At 42.9% G+C, this 20962-nt stretch overlaps 1 protein-coding gene across 1 annotated transcript in view; it reads left to right on the top strand.

Moving 5' to 3' along the window:
- Positions 1–20962, top strand: part of LOC122796782 (macrophage mannose receptor 1-like) — a 2734532-nt gene that overhangs the window by 1997140 nt on the left and 716430 nt on the right. The window contains 1 exon segment of the mRNA XM_044065509.1: positions 1591–1693. Within this exon segment, the coding sequence (XP_043921444.1) occupies positions 1591–1693 (103 nt within the window).

Genomic DNA, 20962 nt, shown 5'->3' with positions numbered 1-20962 from the left:
TTTTTTCCCTAGAATGTTTGTGGGTCACATTATTACATTCCAGATTGAGTGCTATGGCTAATTCTGTAGAATTCTTTTAAAATTTTAATTGTTAAATCAAGCACCACAGTAAACCTGAAGGTGTTTTCTCAAACTTTGTTAGAGATAGACAATATTTTCTTATCTTCCAAACATAGTTTGGGGCCATTTACTTTAAAGCTGCAAGAAGGCACTTGTCCATACTCTAAGTAGTTCTTGCTTTCAAACATTAAGCAAACATGCCTATGAGTGTAGCCATCCATTAGCACAAGCCTGAGCATTGCAGTCAACATGGAGCACAACTATTCTCAGGGTCGCTATTTTGTCAGTAAAACATCCCCAAGCTACTAAGATTCGCTCCAACAAGTACCATGAAAGAAACCATCTTAAATTCTTTAATATGGGAATGTCTTGTACAACCTGTGCAGCCTGTGCCTGACAACACAATGTGTTACTCATGTTATCACATAAGAGGAAATTAAGTATGCTTCAGAAATGTTTTGCCAAGTAATGTGAGCCTGAAAACGGAAGACACTTTTCTGGTCTTAAGAATCAAATACATTGCAGATGAACAAACTAATCAGACGGTACATTTCTTTAGAGTCTCTTACTTTTGAAACTAGATTTGATCATCTCACACTTTCCTGCAGCTTCTTTTATATGAAGTAAAAGAATATGGGAAATTTTAATGAAAGCAGTAATCTCAAAATGAAAGGTATAAATGCAACAAGTACCACCAGGCAAAGAACTTTGTCAGATTTCCTTAATTAAGACAAAATGGTGTTCCCTTTTGGAAAATGTATCTCTGTACAGAGTAAGTCATAAAGTCAAGCTTTAAAACAGTGTCCTAGGCCCTCCATTTCACTTATCCATTTCCAGGAGCCGATAAGACCTTCTTTAATGAATAAAGGTAATGGTAGACTTATGATCTCTTCTTTAACTGCAGTATTAACTGAGTAAACATTTCACTTGCTGAGACTGGCAATGATGAGTCCTGGAATGTGGAGGCTGAAACGAGTGAAAATTTAGCATTACATATATTATGTCTGAAATGCCATTTCTCAGAATATTCCCTTTTCTCTAAGTATGGCAATCTCTGTGTTGGTGTATATAAATTAAGGGGGTCTAGGGGCTAGTTTAAAGAAAAAAAATAATGTTTGATATTTGCTCTTCTCCTGCATGTTCGGTCTTTTTTGTTTGACACTTCAGGAGATAGCATTGAGAGTCCTGGTATTTCAGAGACTAGTAACAGTAGTAGGATGTCTTTACAAACATTTCATGACTAATGTTTTTAATGTGATACATCTTACTCCTCTCTAGCAGCAGTATCATACAGCTGATAAGTTATCTATTATGTAATAAATAAATAAATACACAAGCAAACATGTAAGTGGATAAATGAATGAAAGAATGGAAGTATTAATTCAGTGAATGTTCATAAAGTACATCACCCCTGCCAATAGTTAGAAAAGGAAGAGTAAAATGTATAGGCCACTGTCAAAGACACATACTTTTTCACTTGAATGATTAACTAGAGAATGATTTAGTGTATCTTTCTTTATATTTTTGCAGCGTTTTCACTGTATAGAAGTACGCACTGGTATTGGAGATGTGGGAGGCTGGGAAGGCGAAGAATGTACTCGCTCTAGAGGTTATATATGCCAGAGACCAACAGGTGAGAAATTATATTTGTTTTGTCCTGCGAAGTAGCATCAATGTGAAATCGATCAAACAGAACTGTTAGAATATACATACATACATACATACATACATACATACATACATACATACAAATGTTTCAAGCACGGGCATTAAAGCCTTTTTAGCTTGCCAATATGCCAAAACATTTGTTCCCATAATAAATTTACAGGCTGTTCTTAAAACATATCTAAACTAGTACTTGGTTTAATGTAATTTGGTAGTCTGTACCAAGCATCAGCTACTCTTTCAGAGAACCAATTAGTACACTTCTCATATATGTATTAAAATAATATTTTTTTAAAGCTTGGCACACAGATAAGCTTAACAGAAGTAATCATTAAAGGGAAAAGACTTGTTAAGCATATCAACAGAAAAAGTGTAACTCTAACACTTCTCAGCATTTACTAATATTAGGGCCAACATATAAGAAAATATTTTATCACTGGTAGCCCATACATTACAACCCTAATGTACGCATGACTCCTCAAGGACTTTGCAATCAACTTTATTAAATCACCAATAGCATCTATACATAATCCTCACAACAAGCAATCCACAACATTCTTCAACTTTAGGCATTGTGGTAGAATACAATTAAGCAAAAAATATTCCACTGGATAAATGCTTCGTTGCGAAAAAAGATAATGTACAATAAACCAAGACAGATGCTCACAATGAAACAACCAGGCAGTTCCTTGTATTCCTTATTCATAAATTTATTGTTGACAGCAACAAATACGATAACAGATACAGTACGCGCTTTCGCTAATAAGATTCATTAGACCATCTAACAACTCATAAAACAACATCTCTATATATAAAAATATTTAAAAATCATTGTCCAATCACAATGGTATCCCGATTAATTCATACAAATTCTTAAAAAGACAATGGGCTGGATTCACGAAACCTCTGTGTAAGAGTTAATATGTCTTACACTGAGGCTGCAGTCTAACGGTATGACGTCAGCATGCCATGCATATTCATGAGGGCATGCTGAATAATACCCTAGGCTAACACGGTCCATGTAGGAAAGTAGGGGGCATGTCCGAATGCCGAGTTCTGCAAAGGGACACGCCCCCAGAAGAGTCAGAGTCCTGAAAGTAAACACCCACGAGCGAGTCCGCGGAAATGTCAAGGAACACAACACCACACATGCTCCCACAGACTATAAACCCAACTGTAATGTAAAACGTAAAAATAGCAGTTTAATTTTTTTTTTTTATAATTTCCAAAATGTTTGCCCATAGTTGTGCTCATTTGCGCAGGTATGCCCTCCACTCAGCCACAGTTAGCAGACATCAAAAAGCATATAAGATCTAAATATGCAAATTAAGCCAAGTAGCAATAGCGTAGCGGTAGAGACGTTGGCCAAAGAGGAGGTAGTCATGGTTCGAGCCCCCACAACATCATTCTCCATTTTTATTTAAATAAGCATGAAACAATCCCAACATATATATATATATATATATATATATATATATATATATATATATATATATATATATATATCAAAATATAATTTAAGTAAGATGTAATGAAATGGGCCATGTATTTTTGAAGAAATCCGACATAATAAAATATGAAAAAAGGATCATAATTGCTTATAGCCTAGCAAGGCTTTAGCAAGCTGAATATGGGTGCCCGTAGGTGAGTAGCGCTTTAACAAGTTTAATATGAGTGCCCATAGCTGAGCTATGCTTTAACAAGCTGAATATGAGTGCCCACAGGTGAGCAGCGCTTTAACAAGTTTAATATGAGTGCCCATAGCTCAGCAGCACTTCACCCAGCATAATATGAGTGCTCATAACTAAATAATGTGTTACCCAGCTTAAGCCATTTGCTCAGAGCTGCGCAGCGCGCCAACCAGCTTACCGTCGGGCAATGTTGGGCAAGCTGTATCAAAGCTGCCTTTACACAGACTCACCTCCTAGCCTGTCTAGACAGTAGTAAAATAAAAAGCAATGCCCAGGGTTGAACCCAGGACACTATGCACCATAGTCAAAGTACTGAACCACTAAGCCATGACAGTTGTACTGAGAAATGCAGTATTAGCATATATGTAGGAATGAATGGAAATAGAAGCATGACAAAGCAGTTTTTTTTAAGCTGAGAAATATCCAAAATTGCCAATCACAGATAAGTGCGGGAAAACCGGCATATATAAGCCCCATAGGCGGGAATACACAGCATAACTGATTGTGGTACCCATTTGCAGTCAGGGTGGCAGGTGCAGGAGAGGGAAGTCACTTTAGAGCACACAGATGGGGTATTGAGGAGTCAAAATATATGGTTTGGCTCCTAGTCCATGATCATGAAGCACAACTCATGCAGGGCCAGGTTCACTGGGGTGCGTACAAGGCAGAGGCATGGAACCGGTTGGCACATGATCTCATCAGTGCCACAGGCATTCCGAGGACTGGTTAACAGGTCCGTCACCACCATGTGGACCTGAAGCGACAGAAAGAGGACCAACTGAACCGTTGGATCCAGGAGGCCCGCCAAATGCCCAATGCCCCACTACTGAGTAAGTATCCATGTAATGAAGTATGTAAGAACTGCTATCCTAGCCTATAGTATGGAGACGTATGTTCCAATATTACTTTATTTATATTACAGCTGCAAGTGTTCATTCCGTGAATCAGCGAGCCTATGCTGATAGGCTGCTGAGGTTGTGCCACCAGGCAGGTTAGTAATTATTTAGCTGGTATTGTCATAGAATATATGTGAGACAGATTGTAAAAGAGTTCAGTGTTGTAACCCACTAATAAAGCTCAAATAAGCCTAGAAGAAAGATTCTGCTAGTATTGTAAGATTAGATAAGTGATGCAGCCTGGAAAAGAGTGTAATGCAAACCAGTAATAAAGATTAAACAAGTCTCAAATAGAGTTTCCACCTGTATTGTAATATTAGATAACTGCTGCAGCCAGAAAATGAGTGGTAATCAATCAGCAAAGGATAGACAAGTGTTGAATACATCCTTGTAAATTCTGCCATATGAAATAAGTGAATCAGCTGGAAAGGATTGTTGTAAACCAGTAGTAAATGTTAATAAAGCCTAGAATTAAGTACCATTCTGAAATGTAAATATAAAATAATGTGAGAAAGACAGTTTGAAGTTACCACAAAAGCTGTAATAAGTCTGGAATAAAGGTATACTGCAGTCACTACATAATGAAATGAATGAGACAGCCACAACCAAACAGTGTAATGTGTGGAATAAAATGCAGAACATGGACTGTGTCCAACCCACAAATTGGATATGTTGTTGTACCCTTGCATTATGGAAATAGTATGGTTGTAAGAAATGCTGAACATCCACAGTTGGCTAGAGCCATATAAATCAAATGTAGCAGGATGCTGTACCTGAACACAGCCAGATATGAACATATATGAATAAAAATGGAATGTATATTAATGTAGCAGTAACATCCCCATCACCAACATTCCTAACGTTACATACAGGAAACTGTACTATTACATGTAGGGGATATATATCTGCATCTACTAGGAATGTACAGTATATGTATAGGTAGTTTTAGTTGTTAATGTAATATTTATCCACCTTACCCTATTTTCACAAATGATGCCATTCCACACCAAACCGGGTATGTGTATTCACAATTAATTCCCATGGACATTTGTCCTGTTGGTTCTTACATATCTGCATGTACATTGATGCATGTGCCCCATTCACATATCCAAACCTGATGGCCTGTTGCCACCAATCAACCCTGCATGCTGTTGGAATGTGCACTGTTGTTCTAAACATGCATGTGTTATGCTTGCTGCTCAATGTTCGGAATTCATGGGTGTTTGGTCAATGGGAATACTGATGCATGCTGTTATAACTAATTCTGAATGGTGTTGTTTGTTACTAACCCAAAATGCCATAAAATACTGCTAAACATAGGACAACAGGGAAGGTGGGTTCCAGCGGACACACCTCTCCCACTTCAGCTGACGAGTGCACCTGGCACCAGTGCCCAGGCCGGGACCTCCTCCTCCAGTGGCCCTGTGTCACCTTCGGGTGGAAGCACTGCAGGGAATGGGGCTCGTCCACCCTCTGCAAGCGTGGCCGGAGGAGAGCCTCCACTCACCCTCCATAGGGTCCGGTCTGTGGTGCGTAGCGAGATCAGGAGTTCTGTGACTGATCCCCTACGCCAGTTTGAGGCGAGGGTGGCGCAACTCACAGGTGTGCCTGCCCGTTCTATCTAGCCCCCAGCACAGCCCCGGCCTGGGCTGTGAAGGCGCAGTGGTAACTGCCTATGGGTGGGGATTTCAGTTCCACTGTTGCCATCTGTGGGCTTATGGGCTCGCAATATCCAAACATCCATCCCTGTCATTTGTGTTTACCCCCCACGTGTCATACTCTGCCCCTGTATGCATCTTGTTTGTCTTGTCTGTTAACCTCCCCAACCTACGTCCCCAAATATACCTACTTCCTGTACCTCACATTCCACACTCACCTGAAAAAAAAAATAAAAAAAGGGCACTCTGTTCCCACAAAAAATTACACCCCATACATAGCTGCCCAATTCACACACGTCCACTGGACATGTAAACTGATAATTCTAATTGGCAGTACAACAGATTTTGTTGTCTTCACCCCTCTCTCAGAGGTGGAAGGTTTCAAATTTCACACCAAATTTCATACATATGCACAGCTGTTGCTGATAAAGAAATGGGCAGCTATGGGCCTTCCCTACATCCTTCCTGCACATCCCGAGCTTGTTTTCCTACTGTCCTACCCTCTTTGTGCCCCCTTTTTCACCACTTTCCTATCTCCCCATTTTCTTTTCTTTAAAAGAAATTAGCGCGGGTGTTAGCGGGAGTAAGCACTTTTAAGCAGTTGTAAGCGCGTGTGCGCTTGTGTGCACTTAGCTAAGCGAGTGTGCGCATGTGTAAGCACCGAGCAAACCAGCGCAAATCCGCTTACAACTGCTTAAAAGTGCCTTAGTCACTCTGTATGACAAGGTCTGTAGTCTGCTCATCAGCAAAATAAAATACCCCTGTCAGTCTCGAACCCAGGACCTTGCAAACACTAATCTGCATGAATTACCACTGAGCCATGACAGATATACAAGAACTTGTTGCTGAAAGAAATATATTATGAAATACAAGGACTGAATGCAAAGGGAATATAGGAGGACTGAATGTAAAGGGAATATAGGAAGGCCATTACACATAGCTTGTTCCCTGTATCTTTACTGGCAATTCTTGTGGAATTGCATTACATTAGGATGATAAGAGAAACAGCCATACTAGGAGGTAATAATGTTAAAGTAGCACCTTACAAACCCCACACAGTATCAGAGCAGGATAAACACCGCCATATTTGAATAGGTATGAGGCCAGACTTTCCAACTGTGACTGATTTACAGGGATGTCCCTGATTTGCAAAAAATGTTACCTGTGCCCCACTGACTCCCTGTGAAATATACTAACAGTAGGTAGAAAGGTGGGGAATCCCACATAATGGTGACTGTCAATAAGTTAAAGTAGACACTACTTGCATGTCAGAAATGGTGTAGTAATACATATGCTCAAAATACCCCACAGTCACAACTGCAGAATATCTGAAATATATCACGGGTGTATCCCACTGATATGTACCTTTCCCTGAGGCTGGTCAAATATATACCTGAGAGTATCTGAGGCCTGCAAGTGTCAGAAACACACAGGCATATCAGCCTGTCTGCTGTTACACACTCTGTGAATAGCTGTAGAATTACTTCCACAAGCACACCCTTATGTAGGACTACAACACAGAAATATCAAAGGATGTAGCCATCTAACAAACTAATGACAGTATAGCAGTTTACAAGCACTGCATGTGCCTGATATTCATAATTGTTAGTACAAAATGCAAGGCCCTAGTACTTCTCAGCAGCAAGATAAAATACCCTTGTAAGTGTCAAGCCCCAGACCTTGAGCTCACCAGACTGCATGCAGTGCCACCAAGCCACAGCAAACATATATGAACTTACTGCTGAAAGAAATATATTCATGCATTACAAGGAGTGAATGTAAATGGAAAATAGGAAAGCCATAGCAACACATTCCAGTAAAGACAAATATCAGGCCTTCAAGGAGTGAATGTAAAGGGAAAATAGTGAAGCCATAGCAACACATTGCAAGAACTACTGTTGTATACCAGTTAATCCATAACTCCCACAGGAAAGTACATACTCCCATGTAAACAGTGTTAGCATTAGCAGGTGTGAGTTAACATATACACTGAGAAGAGTGAACTGGAAAAAGCAACAGTCAGGTTTCAGTACAACATGCATTTCAGTGGCTACAACACAGCCTTAGATATGAGAGACATACCAACCTTCTGACTGACACAACAGTGTCCACAGCAAACCAGCATGAACCCACCTTGCAAAACTGAAAAGCCTACGCCTACCTAACCTAACATTTTATAGCAGTGTCCTGAAATCACAGTGAGAACTGCAATTACCACACAGCAGGCTGCATGTAATTAGTAAATGCCGGCCACCAATTGGTGCAGAGGCCATCACATGCCAATGTGCAGATACCTACAAAAGCAGCCTGTACTGCCAGTCCACATATGCAATAATATCATTGCAGCAACTGGAGGGAGAGAGAGAGAGAGAGATAGAGACAGAGACAGAAACAGAGACAAGGACCAAAAAAAAAAAAAGCCAGCCAGCCATCCAGGCAGCCAGCCAGCCATCCAGGCAGCCAGCCAGCGAGCCATCCATCCAGACAGCTAGCCAGCCATCCATCCAGACAGCCAGGCAGCCAGCCAGCCAGCCATCCAGGCAGACAGCCAGCCAGCCATCCATCCAGGTAGCCAGCCAGTCATCCAGGCAGCCAGCCAGCCAGCCATCCATCCAGGCAGCCAGCCAGCCAGCCAGCCATCCATCCAGGCAGCCAGCCAGCCAGCCATCCAGGCAGCCAGCCAGCCAGCCATCCAGGCAGCCAGCCATCCAGGCAGCCAGCCATCCAGGCAGCCAGCCAGCCAGCCATCCATCCAGCCAGACAGCCAGCCAGCCAGCCAGCTAGCCAGCCATCCAGGCAGCCAGCCAGCCAGCCAGCCATTCATCCAGGCAGCCAGCCATCCAGCAAGCTAGCAAGCCAGCAATCCAAAAAAAAAATCTGTCAGAGACAAAGGTAATGTAAACTACATAATCTAATAATCTACATACTGTGAACCCTCCATATGTGTTAGCAGTCTGTATCTATATGTATATGAAGATGTGCATAGGGCAAGGGACATACTGCAACTGTTAGTGAAGGCTGGACATACATATGTAGTTGAAGGTTGCTATGTGCACATATCAATGTAGGCTGTAGTGTGTGGCATTGAAAACAGCATGCAGTGCAGGTATATGTCATGTGGTGGTGAACTTCTGTGGGACTGAGCCAGTGAGGCCTGCTACAGCTATATGACTTGAGGACAGCATAATGCATTATGCACAACAGTGTGCAATATCATTACAGAATGGTATGTCTCACAACTGTTGCAGAAGTGACATTCCCACCATGAAAGGTGGGCAGTCCATGTACCTACATGTGCATGTATATGTACAGCAATGGATGTTAAGAAGTGTGTGTATATGTATATATATATATATATATATATATATATATATATATATATATATATATATATATATACATATATATATATATATATATATATATATATATATATCTACATATATATATATATATATATATATATATATATATATCTATAAATGTACATAGACAGAGAGGTCTGTATAGATACATAGAGATATATGGATACATAGATAGAGAATATGTACATACATATAGATATAATAGACAAATACATATATAGATATAAATTTAGATACATACATGTATACAGATAGATATGAATGTCTATAGATATGTATATATATATATATATATATATATATATATGGTTATATATATATATATATATATATATATGGTTATATATAGTGGTGTGTATATAGATATATATATACATATATGTAGATATGTATATATATTTACATATATATATATATATATATTGGATATGTATATATTGATATATATATATATATATATATATATATATATATATATATATGTATATATATGTATGTATAAATATATATAGATATATATATATAAAGAGAAAGTGAGAGAGGGGGACATGGGAGCAGATGTACTGCAACAGGTGCCTGGTGACCAAGGCATGGACAGAACACCAGTGTTGATACTGCAGTACCATAATCCATTCCACAACATGTTACCCACTAACTACCTCATAGGTGATTGCCTGCCTACCACTGGAGGTGTCAGAAGGGAACATGGGACACAGGTGTACAATAGCCTCCCCTTTGATATCCACAGTGACACACTAGTCTTGTAATCCCTGTACATGGTACGTGTCACCACAAAAGGTGTTTCAGCTAGGGAAATGTAAGTCAGTGTACCCCTGTACACCTCACAATGTCCTGTGCAGTATGTACCTCCCATGAGAACTACAGCAAGTGGAAAGGCCACATACATACCTGACAAAGACTGATAATGGCCACAAACACATTCCCTATGCAGATTGACTCACAAAACCACAGCTAGAGTGCCTTACATACTGTCTACACAGAAGTTACCAGTGATGGACATACAGAGTTATGTCACACCCATACCAGTTGGTCAACCACCATGGCAACACCTCACAATCCGTCCAGCCTACATGACCTAGGGCCCTAATCCCTGTCACCGCACTAAACAGCACATGCTGGAGGTACAGGTTTCTGTGCACAAATATGCCATACCCTGGACTAAACCACCCAGCATTAACAAACAAGGCTCCTCATTAGTAGATGTCATACATACCCCTGATGAATGTCATGGAGGTAGGTAATATGCCCTGTGAGTCACCTGTGTGTAACCATTTTACAGGAGCAAGTAAAATCACAGTACATGTGTACCAAAGGGCATGGTAGCATATGGCTAGGCTGTCCTAGGCCCAGGGCCAATAGCATAGAACCTACCTATGACACAATGCACACACACATGTACTCAGTGCAATACCAGCTATGTGACATTGAATGAGTGTGACACTGACTGTGTGCAAGGTCTGTAAAGGTGTGATAGCTTAGCGTGAGTGTGTGTCTGTCATGGTAGTTGGTGTCCTTGGTGTGAGGCCAGAGAAAAATGTTTCAGTTATTGGGATGCAAACATAGTAGATTGGCATATGTTGTGCCATAGTTCCCTGTGTACGACTGTGGTGTCCCATCATAGGCAGAAGCAATACATGTATGCTTAGTAAGTGGTACTGCTGTTGAATCCAGCTCACATATGAACTGTTGTACTACCTGATGTTGTAGGCCTAAACACTACAGTATGGTGTATGTTCACATTCTGTGGTAACACTGTTTGATGTGTTACCTGTAGTCTGCACAGATTACATACCTCATGCATAGGAATCTGTAAGTAGGGGCACACAGTACTATAAGGTACACAGTTAATGCTCATCTGTGTCGTCATACATTTGTGTGTTGTATGTATGTGTAATGTGTGTGTAATGATGCCTGTACCATGGCCGCAATCACATGTGTGTTACAGGGTATGTGTGTGTACCTGGCAGCATGTATACTCTGTGACAGCAGTATGCTGACTTTAGTAACAACTGTGCACATATGTCAGGTAGGGGTATGGCATCAAAGACTAGGGTGGATTACCATTGAAACTGTACATGTGTATTGCATTCATTGCATGGGATGACAATATTCTTCATCCATTAGCTTGAAACATACCCCAGTGTGAGGTTATGCATTGTATCCCAAACAGTGTGCCGAGTGCTGGTGTATACTAGTTTGTTGTATGGAGTGTGGCAGGCACTGTCAGACAGTTGTGGGCTGAGCACTGATATGTGGTATCGAACATGTGTATCCCCTGATAGACAGGCAGATGCTATATATGGCAGTGAAGTGATATCAGTACATTTGAATATTAAGTGTGCCACATGACTTGTTCACATATTTTTCTTTTCCTGCCTTCCTTCCTTCCTTCCAGGGTGATGGTGCATCAGAGAAACCCACCTTATACAGCAGCAGAGGATCAGGAGATCCACCAGAGCCTGGTGCAGAATTACTGTGTGCTGTTTTCCAGGACCAGCCAGAACCAGCATGAGAGGCAAGAACTTGTCCGTCGGGTAAATGACATAGGCATGCATAACCGGACATATGAGCAGTTATGCCATCACTGCAGTGATTTAATTAGACATGTCCGGCAGCATGCATCTGATATCCACAGACAACAGCTTACCACAGGTGGTGGGGTACCTATCCACCCCCCTCACCAGTGTGGAGGAGCACCACCTAAGTGTTGTGGCTCCAGGCCAACAAGAACATCCACAAACATGTGTCATCATGGAGGCCGGAGCCACCCAGCATGTTGAAATGGAGTGTGCAGGTAACATGCCATATCTGTAGTTGACTGTTCTCTGTACTGGTAGTCTATGCATGTGTGAGAAGTGTACTGTTTGTGTAGCTGTTAACCTGCCCATTCATCTGCAAGATTGATATTCTGATCATAATCTGTACACCTGTGAAAGACACCTGTCGTACTACTGTACTTTGTCATACTCACAGCATCAAAGGCACAGTTGTGGCCACTGGCAATCACTCTCATATGTTTGCAGGTCCCCCTGGAGTGACAGCAAGGCAGCCAATCCATGCTGGTGAGTGTGTAATAACAATACTATTGCTAATGACATGTGCATGTCATATGGAGGTGTAGTGTGTGCACATGTAACACACCTACACATAATGCATGCTGTGCATGTTTGCTGTGAGACTATGCATATCCCATTATTCTCAGTAGCTGCCTCACTCACCTGCAATACACAGAGCATGACACACATGTATGGCAACACAGTACTGGACATTGTATAGGCATACCTGATACACATGTACACAACACACACATGTTTGGCATACACACTACACCTTAGCCTGCTACACATGTCCAATTATGACATCTGCTGTATGGCCAGCCTTCAGCATCCCACTTAGCTACGCAGCACACATAATATATCCGAGGGGTAGAGGCCTATCATGTCTTTGTGCAACAGTCTTGAACACATAATACATTCATGTTAGGCAATGCTCACTACTGGCCACCTTACACACCCATGTAACAAGTGGCTGTGTAATTGTGGATGTAGTCATGTTACTGCACTTCAGGTACAGCATGCTAGCTGCCTGTCTGGCACACATTATTATTGTTGACTGACCACAAGAAGCATGTTGATCATGGCTCATGTTACTACACCACATCCAGTTCCACTGACCACAAAAGTACACATAGCTGTTATTGCGTAGCACCATCATGTGTTTGTGTGTGTGTGTGTGTGTGTGTGTGTGTGTGTGTGTGTGTGTGTGTGTGTGTGTGTGTGTGTGTGTGCAAATCTATGCACCCACAGCCTGTAACACTTGCACAACATTGTTATGTCCTTGTACACATTGTGTCCCAGTGTGGAGACAATCACTGAACAACTACACACAAGCATCAATTACACATATACTGTTATTAACAAGGGCTGTCTACACTTGCACTGCATGTTCCTGTGCAACACATAATGTGCATGCTGACACGTGTGCAGTGATGTTTTTCTTGTGAAATGGTCACCCACCCTAAAACAGTATTGTGTATGTGTTGGATTGCAGGTGTGTCTGTGTTTGTATTTGCTGTACTGAGGAGTGTGCCTGTGTCCTTGTGTGCCTGTGTGCCTGTGCACATGTGTGCATGTGTGCCTCTGTACATGTGTGTATGTGTGCATGTGTGCCTGTGTGCCTGTGTGTATGTGTGCATGTATTCCTGTGCACATGTGTGCATGTGTGCCTGTGCGCATGTGTGCATGTGTGCATGTGTGCATGTGCGCATGTGTACATGTCTGCATGTGTGCATGTGCACATGTGCACATGTGCACCAGTGCGCCTGTGTGCCTGTGCGCATGTGTGCATGTGTGCATGTGTGCCTGTGCGCATGTGTGCATTTGTGCCTGTGCGCATGTGTGCATGTGTGCATGTGTGCATGTGCACCTGTGCGCATGTGTGCATGTGTGCATGTGTGCATGTGTGCATGTGTGCCTGTGCGCCTGTGTGCATGTGTGCATGTGTGCCTGTGCGCATGTGTGCATGTGTGCATGTGCACCTGTGTGCCTGTGTGGTAATATCGTGTACACATTTGTAAACTGTGTTTCCTATCTTCCTCTCACAGGTTCTGATGTTTCTCTGGTGGAGTGCAGCAGGGAACCTGAAGCCACTGCTGGGGATAGTGCTAATGATGATACATGTGTAATGGCACAGGGAGGTGTGACAGGGTCTGTCGTTGGTCATCCAATTGACACTACACAGCAGTCAACCCCATCAATGCGCACAGTCATCCTGCCGATACATCCATTGTCACCAATGTCCTTAGCTGAGGGACAGCATACAGTGGGCATTGACCATGGTAGTGTGGTATCATTGGCACATGCATCCTCTCACAGCAGCCATGGCCAGATTCCCGAAATGGTACCACACAGGCAGATGTCCAGGGGTTTTCGTGGGAGCATCCGTGGTCGTACTGCCCCTGTCAGACATGCCCACAGAGGTCTATCAACCTCAGCTATGTTCCGGGCTGTAATGCAGGCACAGGCACGTATGGAACGGTACACCAGACAGGGTCTGAGGGAGCTTAGAGCACATCACACTGCTATGAATGACACTATGCGTGACATTGCGTCTGCCATCCGTAACATCAGCGAGGTCATTGATAGACGTTGGGGGGACACATTAGATCTATTCCACAACTACATGTCCAGGAGCCAGGACACTGCAGGACAGTTGAGGCATCGACGTGGACGTATGCCAGCAACAATATCAGCTGGAAGTCGTTGCGGACGACAACAAACCCGCAGCCGCTCCCATAGTGCCAGTACCAGCCCCAGCAATGCTGGGTCTGTGCTGTCATTAGACCATCCTAGAAGACCACGTGCACATGGCTCTGGACAGTCCCAGCAGGGACATGTGTCTAGTCAACAACCCACTGCTTCTGATGACAGTACCCAGTCTGGCTTAGTACCTGATACTGTCCGTAGCACCCCTGCCAGGCACAGGTACCATGTCCGTGGCCAGAGACAGTGATCTGTATGACCTGGTAGGTACAGTGTGTGGCTGTCCACAAACACCCGTATATGGCAGCCACATAGTGGAACTGTGTGCATGCATACACTCACACACACATAATGCTAACACCTAGGGCTAACACATACACACACACATCACAGCAACATTGCCCCATCTTGTACTGTTGTCCCTCACTAACACACACACACATACATGTTGATTGGATGTGTCAATGGCAGACTCTGGCAAACCAAGTACACACCCTGTGCGTATGATGAAAGTGTGCCACCTACTGCCATCTGTAACATTGATGCTGGAACAGGATAGCATGGTACTGATGCACAGGGTGACTACATAGCACTGTAGTAATATAATCATGTTGTTAACAGTACAGTGTAATGATATTGTTGTGGGTATATTGGAGCATGCATGATGCATTAACTATGTTTGTCATTGCAGTTTTGTATACATGAGTGTTAATTCCCAAAGTCTACTGTCTGCACATGTGCCATACGGCTGTTGTGTGTACCTGTGCCTGCATGTGGTGGGGTGTGGACAGTACAAGTGTGATGTTTGCATCACCAATTTGCAGGTGTACATTTCTGTACATGGTCAGCATGGAACATGACATGGTTTGACAGTATGCTGTGGGTGATATGGATTCCACATGTCAATGGTCTGCATTCTGGTAGTATACACAGCTTACATAGCCTGACATTCAGTGGTCATTACAGGGTGTCTCCTCAACTGATATACAGATCTAGGAACCTGGTGTCATTGATATCCCTGCAGTACTACACTATACCAGTAGCCATTGTTACTGAGCCCCACACATCCCTGGGAACAATACCCTTTGGCATATAGCAGTCTCACGTACATGCCAACACACTACAGATATGTCCATCCACGACTGCAAATACATACAGTGGCCTACAATGCATTCTACACATGACACACCTAACCACCACAAGGGTATCATATGGACAGATACCTGTTGTCCAAGCCATGCTATATTGCTGTAACGCAACTGTGGCATTGTCATAGGCATGTAGTTAACATAGTATTCCAACAGTACCATGTAGGTGGTAGCACCCATCATGTAGAACTGGTAATGGTGTGTACATGTGGACAGGTGTTATCCTGTCTATCCTGTGATATTCACATTTCCAAAGGTATTCTGCAGTCTCTTGGTGTATCACCTAAGCAAGAAGGTGTCTGTATGCATATTGGCAACAGTTGCCATGCACCTACACTGGATGGCCATCACTCACAGACTTTGCTGTGTTTTAACATGTCTGACATATACTCCAGGCATGCACCGTCACCCACATTAATCTATCAAAGCTTTCATGGGTGTGTGTCACATAGTTGGCCTAGGACACAGATCACTGCAGTAGCCTGCATTGTCACCAGCATACATGTATGGCCTAAGGTCTGGTAAGCTGTGGCACATGGCGGCAAAGGTAACAACTGTATTCATATGGGGCAGGCTTCACACATAGGAACTATTAAAGGTCACAGGTACATATCTGTATGTGGCAAACACATACCTGATGTGTGCATGGCAATTACTGTAATAATAATATGTCATACAATAATAAAAGCAAAACACACAACGCATTTTCAAACTGTGTGACAAATGCACATATGGCATTTGTAGGATTCAAACCCTTACCTATGTAGGTTATGGCATTTGAGAGAAATGCATTAGCACAGTGTGCTATTTGCATAACTGCATGATTCCCCTTCTCCTGCTGTATTTATAGGGTGCTGACATCATCAGTCTTTCCAAAGAAGAATTACATCTTTTAGTGTGTTATCCCTGTCTTCAAAAAGGGCCATTTTTTTTCACAGAGAATTGCATACACACACACTGTTTGCAGGATTCAAACCCCTACCTAAGGTATGTTATGATACTTGAGAGAGACGCATTAGTGCAGCGCGCTATTCGCATTACTGAACGCGCATCCTATATTTATAGGGCGCTGACATCATCAGTCTTTCCAAAGAAGAATTACATCTTTTAGTGTGTTATCCCTGTCTTCAAAAAGGCCATTCCTTTCACAGAGAATTGCATATATATATATATATATATATATATATATATATATATATATATATACACACACACACACACACACAGCATTTGCAGGATTCAAACCCCTACTTAAGTATGTTATGATACTTGAGAGAGATGCATTAATGCAGTGCGCTATTTGCATTACTGGAAATTTCCCTTCTCCTGCTGTATTTATAGGGTGCTGACATCATACTTCTTTCTAAAGAAGAATGTACATCTGTAACTATCCCTCACTATGGGGGATAACAATATCTGTGCATTCACAGACACCTAGTTCAGGGTCACATATGCACACTGGCACTGCCAGGTTATGTTCTATACCATGCTTCATGACCACAGGACTTGTGACACAGAACACAAGTAGGGGGTGTATCCATATACATCACAGATACACACACCTCTGGGTTGGTCCCACTGCATTAAGCATGACAGGCCATACATATACACCTACCATTGTGCAAAACTGCCTTTTGGTTTGGTGTGTAGTTCAGACCACCCCCCATACCCAGTAACCACACTTGGCTTTCCTGGGAACAGTGTATGATATGAAGGTCTTCACACACACCATTATAGTGGTTGACTTCAGGTACACAAATATTGACTGGGGATACTACTCAAGCCCTCAACAACATCACCCTACAGCCACTACAATTTGTGAATCCATGTGCTATGGCACAACCAGTCACCACATCCACTAGGGGCACTACATATTGGACTTGATCATCACCAACATGGGGACTGTATGTTCCACACCAGAGGTAGAACCGTCATTGTTAAGATCAGACCTTAATCAACTTTTCCTGGACATCCATATCCCGTCCCCACCCCCAGCCAAGAAAATCACTGTAAAGAATTTCTCAAAAGCAGACTTTGCACTTGTGAAGACTGGGGTGGAATACTTCAAAGGCCCCATGCTGGAGGTTAATACAGACCAATCTGCAGAATGCTTTACAAACGCATTGTATGAGCACCTGCAGGTATGCATCGATCATGCTATCCCACATAAAACCATGACTCCTCCAAAACAGGAGACCTGTCTGGTTGACTCCAGCCATATATAAGCTGTACAACAGAAGGAGGAAGCTACTACATAACCGAGCAATATCCCACAGACCCAGATAGATCATTACCTCTCCTTTGCTAATCACATTGACAGAGAGTCATTGCTAAGAGCTTTGTATAGCCCTCCTTCTCACATGGGTGTTTGCATGTAGATCATGGGGGTCATTGTGGCCCTCTACTACTCACTCATCAGGCCCATGTTTGACTACAATGCCCCTTTTAGGGTGTGCCTTACCCAACACCTGCGGCAACTACAGTGAACACAGCAGTACCTCCCCAAGAGAATCATGGGCTACACACAGATGTCCTATGCATCTCAGCTAAAGGACCTTCAGCTCTACTCAGTTGCTTAATGCCTACTCAGAGGTAATCTATGTCTGACGTACACAGCCATTTCAAACCCAGAAGTAATAGACATGCTCCACCTCATAACATCCAAGACCTTTACAGCTACACACTCCAGGGACAGAAACCTCAGCACAAACATAAATAGGACATGTTGCAGGGACAGATTCATTACCCAGAGGCTCCCCTCACTCTGGAATTGAATCCCAATTAAAGTTAGACATAGCCCCTTGCCAACCCTCTTCCAGCAAAATACAGCCGCATGGATGGGAAATTGCAAATTCTCCCCTGGGATCTACACTGTGTCCCTGCTTGACAGAGGCACAGCAAACTAGCCTTAAAGGGTGCCTTCTGTGACCTACTTTACAAAGGCAAAGTAGGCTACTCTACTGGGTAGGCAGATGCCAAATACACTCTGCCTAGGCTTATGAATTCCCTAGGGCAGACAGCCTAGTATTGACCTCTGCACCTATGTTTATGTTCGGGATGCACAATATTTGTTGCTGCTACTGTTTGCAGGTCTTTATTGCCATAGCTTTCCCAGTTTCTATGAACAACTTGTGTATCTGCGTAACATGTTTGATCATGACAGGGTTCCAGTATATTAATATATGTGTCTGTTGTCATTTAACTGTGTGCACAGGGCAGATTGCTGGATCGTGGGAGGTTCCTGGCTTAACACATACAACTGCCAGATATGTGTGACTGACTGCTATACTCAGACATGGCCTAAGTGTGTGAGCATGCCCAGTTCAGGCTTTCCATGGTTTGCTGCCTGACATATATGTCTCATTTATCCAAGAGTGTGAGCATGCCCAGTGTGACCTTTCCATATGTTGTGATCTGAAGTCCACTACATTTGTGGTTGTGTGTGAACATGACCAATATTGACATTAATACTGTGTGTGTTGGACGTCATGTTGTGTTCTTACTGCCAGACTCCTTTGAGTCATAACTCAACAGGGATTATGCTGTGCCTGCAGGGTTTTCATGGGATAGTTTGCAAAGACTTGGCAACATTCTCTCATACTGGCTGAATACTGCAATACTGTCATGGTGTAGTGGTTTAGTACTTTCACTATGGTGCATAGTATCATGGGTTTCAGTCCCATCACTGCTGTAAATGCTCATACTGAGCAGGCCACACTAGTTAAGGGCCAGTTGGGCAACTATGAGCATGTTGCATTTTGTTCAGCTATGGCCTACTTAAACCAGGCTTGTCTGACATTGCTGTGTATTCACCAGCTTGGGTGGACATTGCCAAACATTACTCCACATTGACCACAGTTGTACTAGTTGGTGTGTGTGATTCTGTTCATAGGTTCATACTAGGCTATCTGCCCTATAGCATTTATAATCCTAGCCAGAATGTGTTTGGCTTTCAACACACATTGTAAATGGAGTTTGCCAAGACATTTTTCAAAGTTAGTATACTGTGCCTCTGGCTAACAGTGACATAGAAGTGATACCCAGGGTAAACCTACAATCTCCCATACACTCATCAGGATTCCTCTTGAAGACAGTCAATGAGGGAATCTGGATAACCTGTAGTGGGAGTTTACTCAAGAGTGGGGGGAGCCTCTGGGTTATGAAACTGTCACTCCAGCATGTCCTATTTATTTCAGTCCTGAGGTTCAGGTCTCTTGAGCATGTAGCTTGATGGGATTCTGATTTTCCAAGGTGCGGCATGCCTATTGATTCCAGGTTGGACATGGCTTTATACATCAGGCACAGATCACCTCTGGGTAGGTGGTATGCCACTGAGTGGAGCTGCAGTTTCTTTAACCGGGCAGTGAATGGCATGTGTTTGAGCCCTTTGATCCTCTTGGTGAGGTACTTTTGTGGTCTTTCCAGCTGCTGCAGGTGTCTGAGAAGGTACATCCTACAAGGGGCATTGTACTCAATTATGGGCCTGATGAGGGATGAGTTAAGAGGCACAATGACCTCTCCTGATGTAGATGTGAATACCTTCATGATTAGGTGGGCTATATGAAATGTTTCTCAGAACACTTTGGCCACATGGTTGTCGAATGTGAGATTGCTATCGACTTGGGTCCCCAGGTCCCTTATCACTTCTTCCTTACTTAATGGGTTACCACATATATAGTAATTTGTGGGCACTTAGTTTTTGACAAAGGGGAGGACTATACACTGTTTTGCGTTTAGCTTGAGGACATGGCTGTGGCACCAGTTGTCTGTTCCTATGAGGCCCTTTTGTAGGATGCTTGTGTCAGCTGGAGGGTCAATTATGGCACCCAGTTTGCAGTCATCTACAAACTTGTTCACCAACAGTCATTCTGTGTTGGCCTGCACCTCTGAGAAATATATACCAAACAAGGGAGGCCGTAGGACTGAGTCTTGTGGGATGTCACTTGTTGCTGGTTTGTGGTCTGACATGGCTCCAGCATTTCAGACCATGTGGGTTCTGTGCTTGAGCCAGTTTGCAACCCATGTAGTGATATATGGGTTTCTATCGAAGCTAGTGATCCTATCTATGATAACCTAGTGGGGTACTGTATGGAAGGTTTTTGTGGGGTCCAGGTAGGCTGTGTGGACCACCATCCCCTCGTCAATGCCCTTGGTGAATGTTTCAAATGACTCAACCAGGTTTAAGAGGCAGGATCTG

The sequence above is a fragment of the Protopterus annectens genome, chromosome 3.part0 (assembly GCF_019279795.1).
Source record: "Protopterus annectens isolate FY-2018-M chromosome 3.part0, PAN1.0, whole genome shotgun sequence".
Classification (NCBI taxonomy): Eukaryota; Metazoa; Chordata; order Ceratodontiformes; family Protopteridae; genus Protopterus; species Protopterus annectens.
This window is presented reverse-complemented; position numbering and strand designations above follow the sequence as displayed.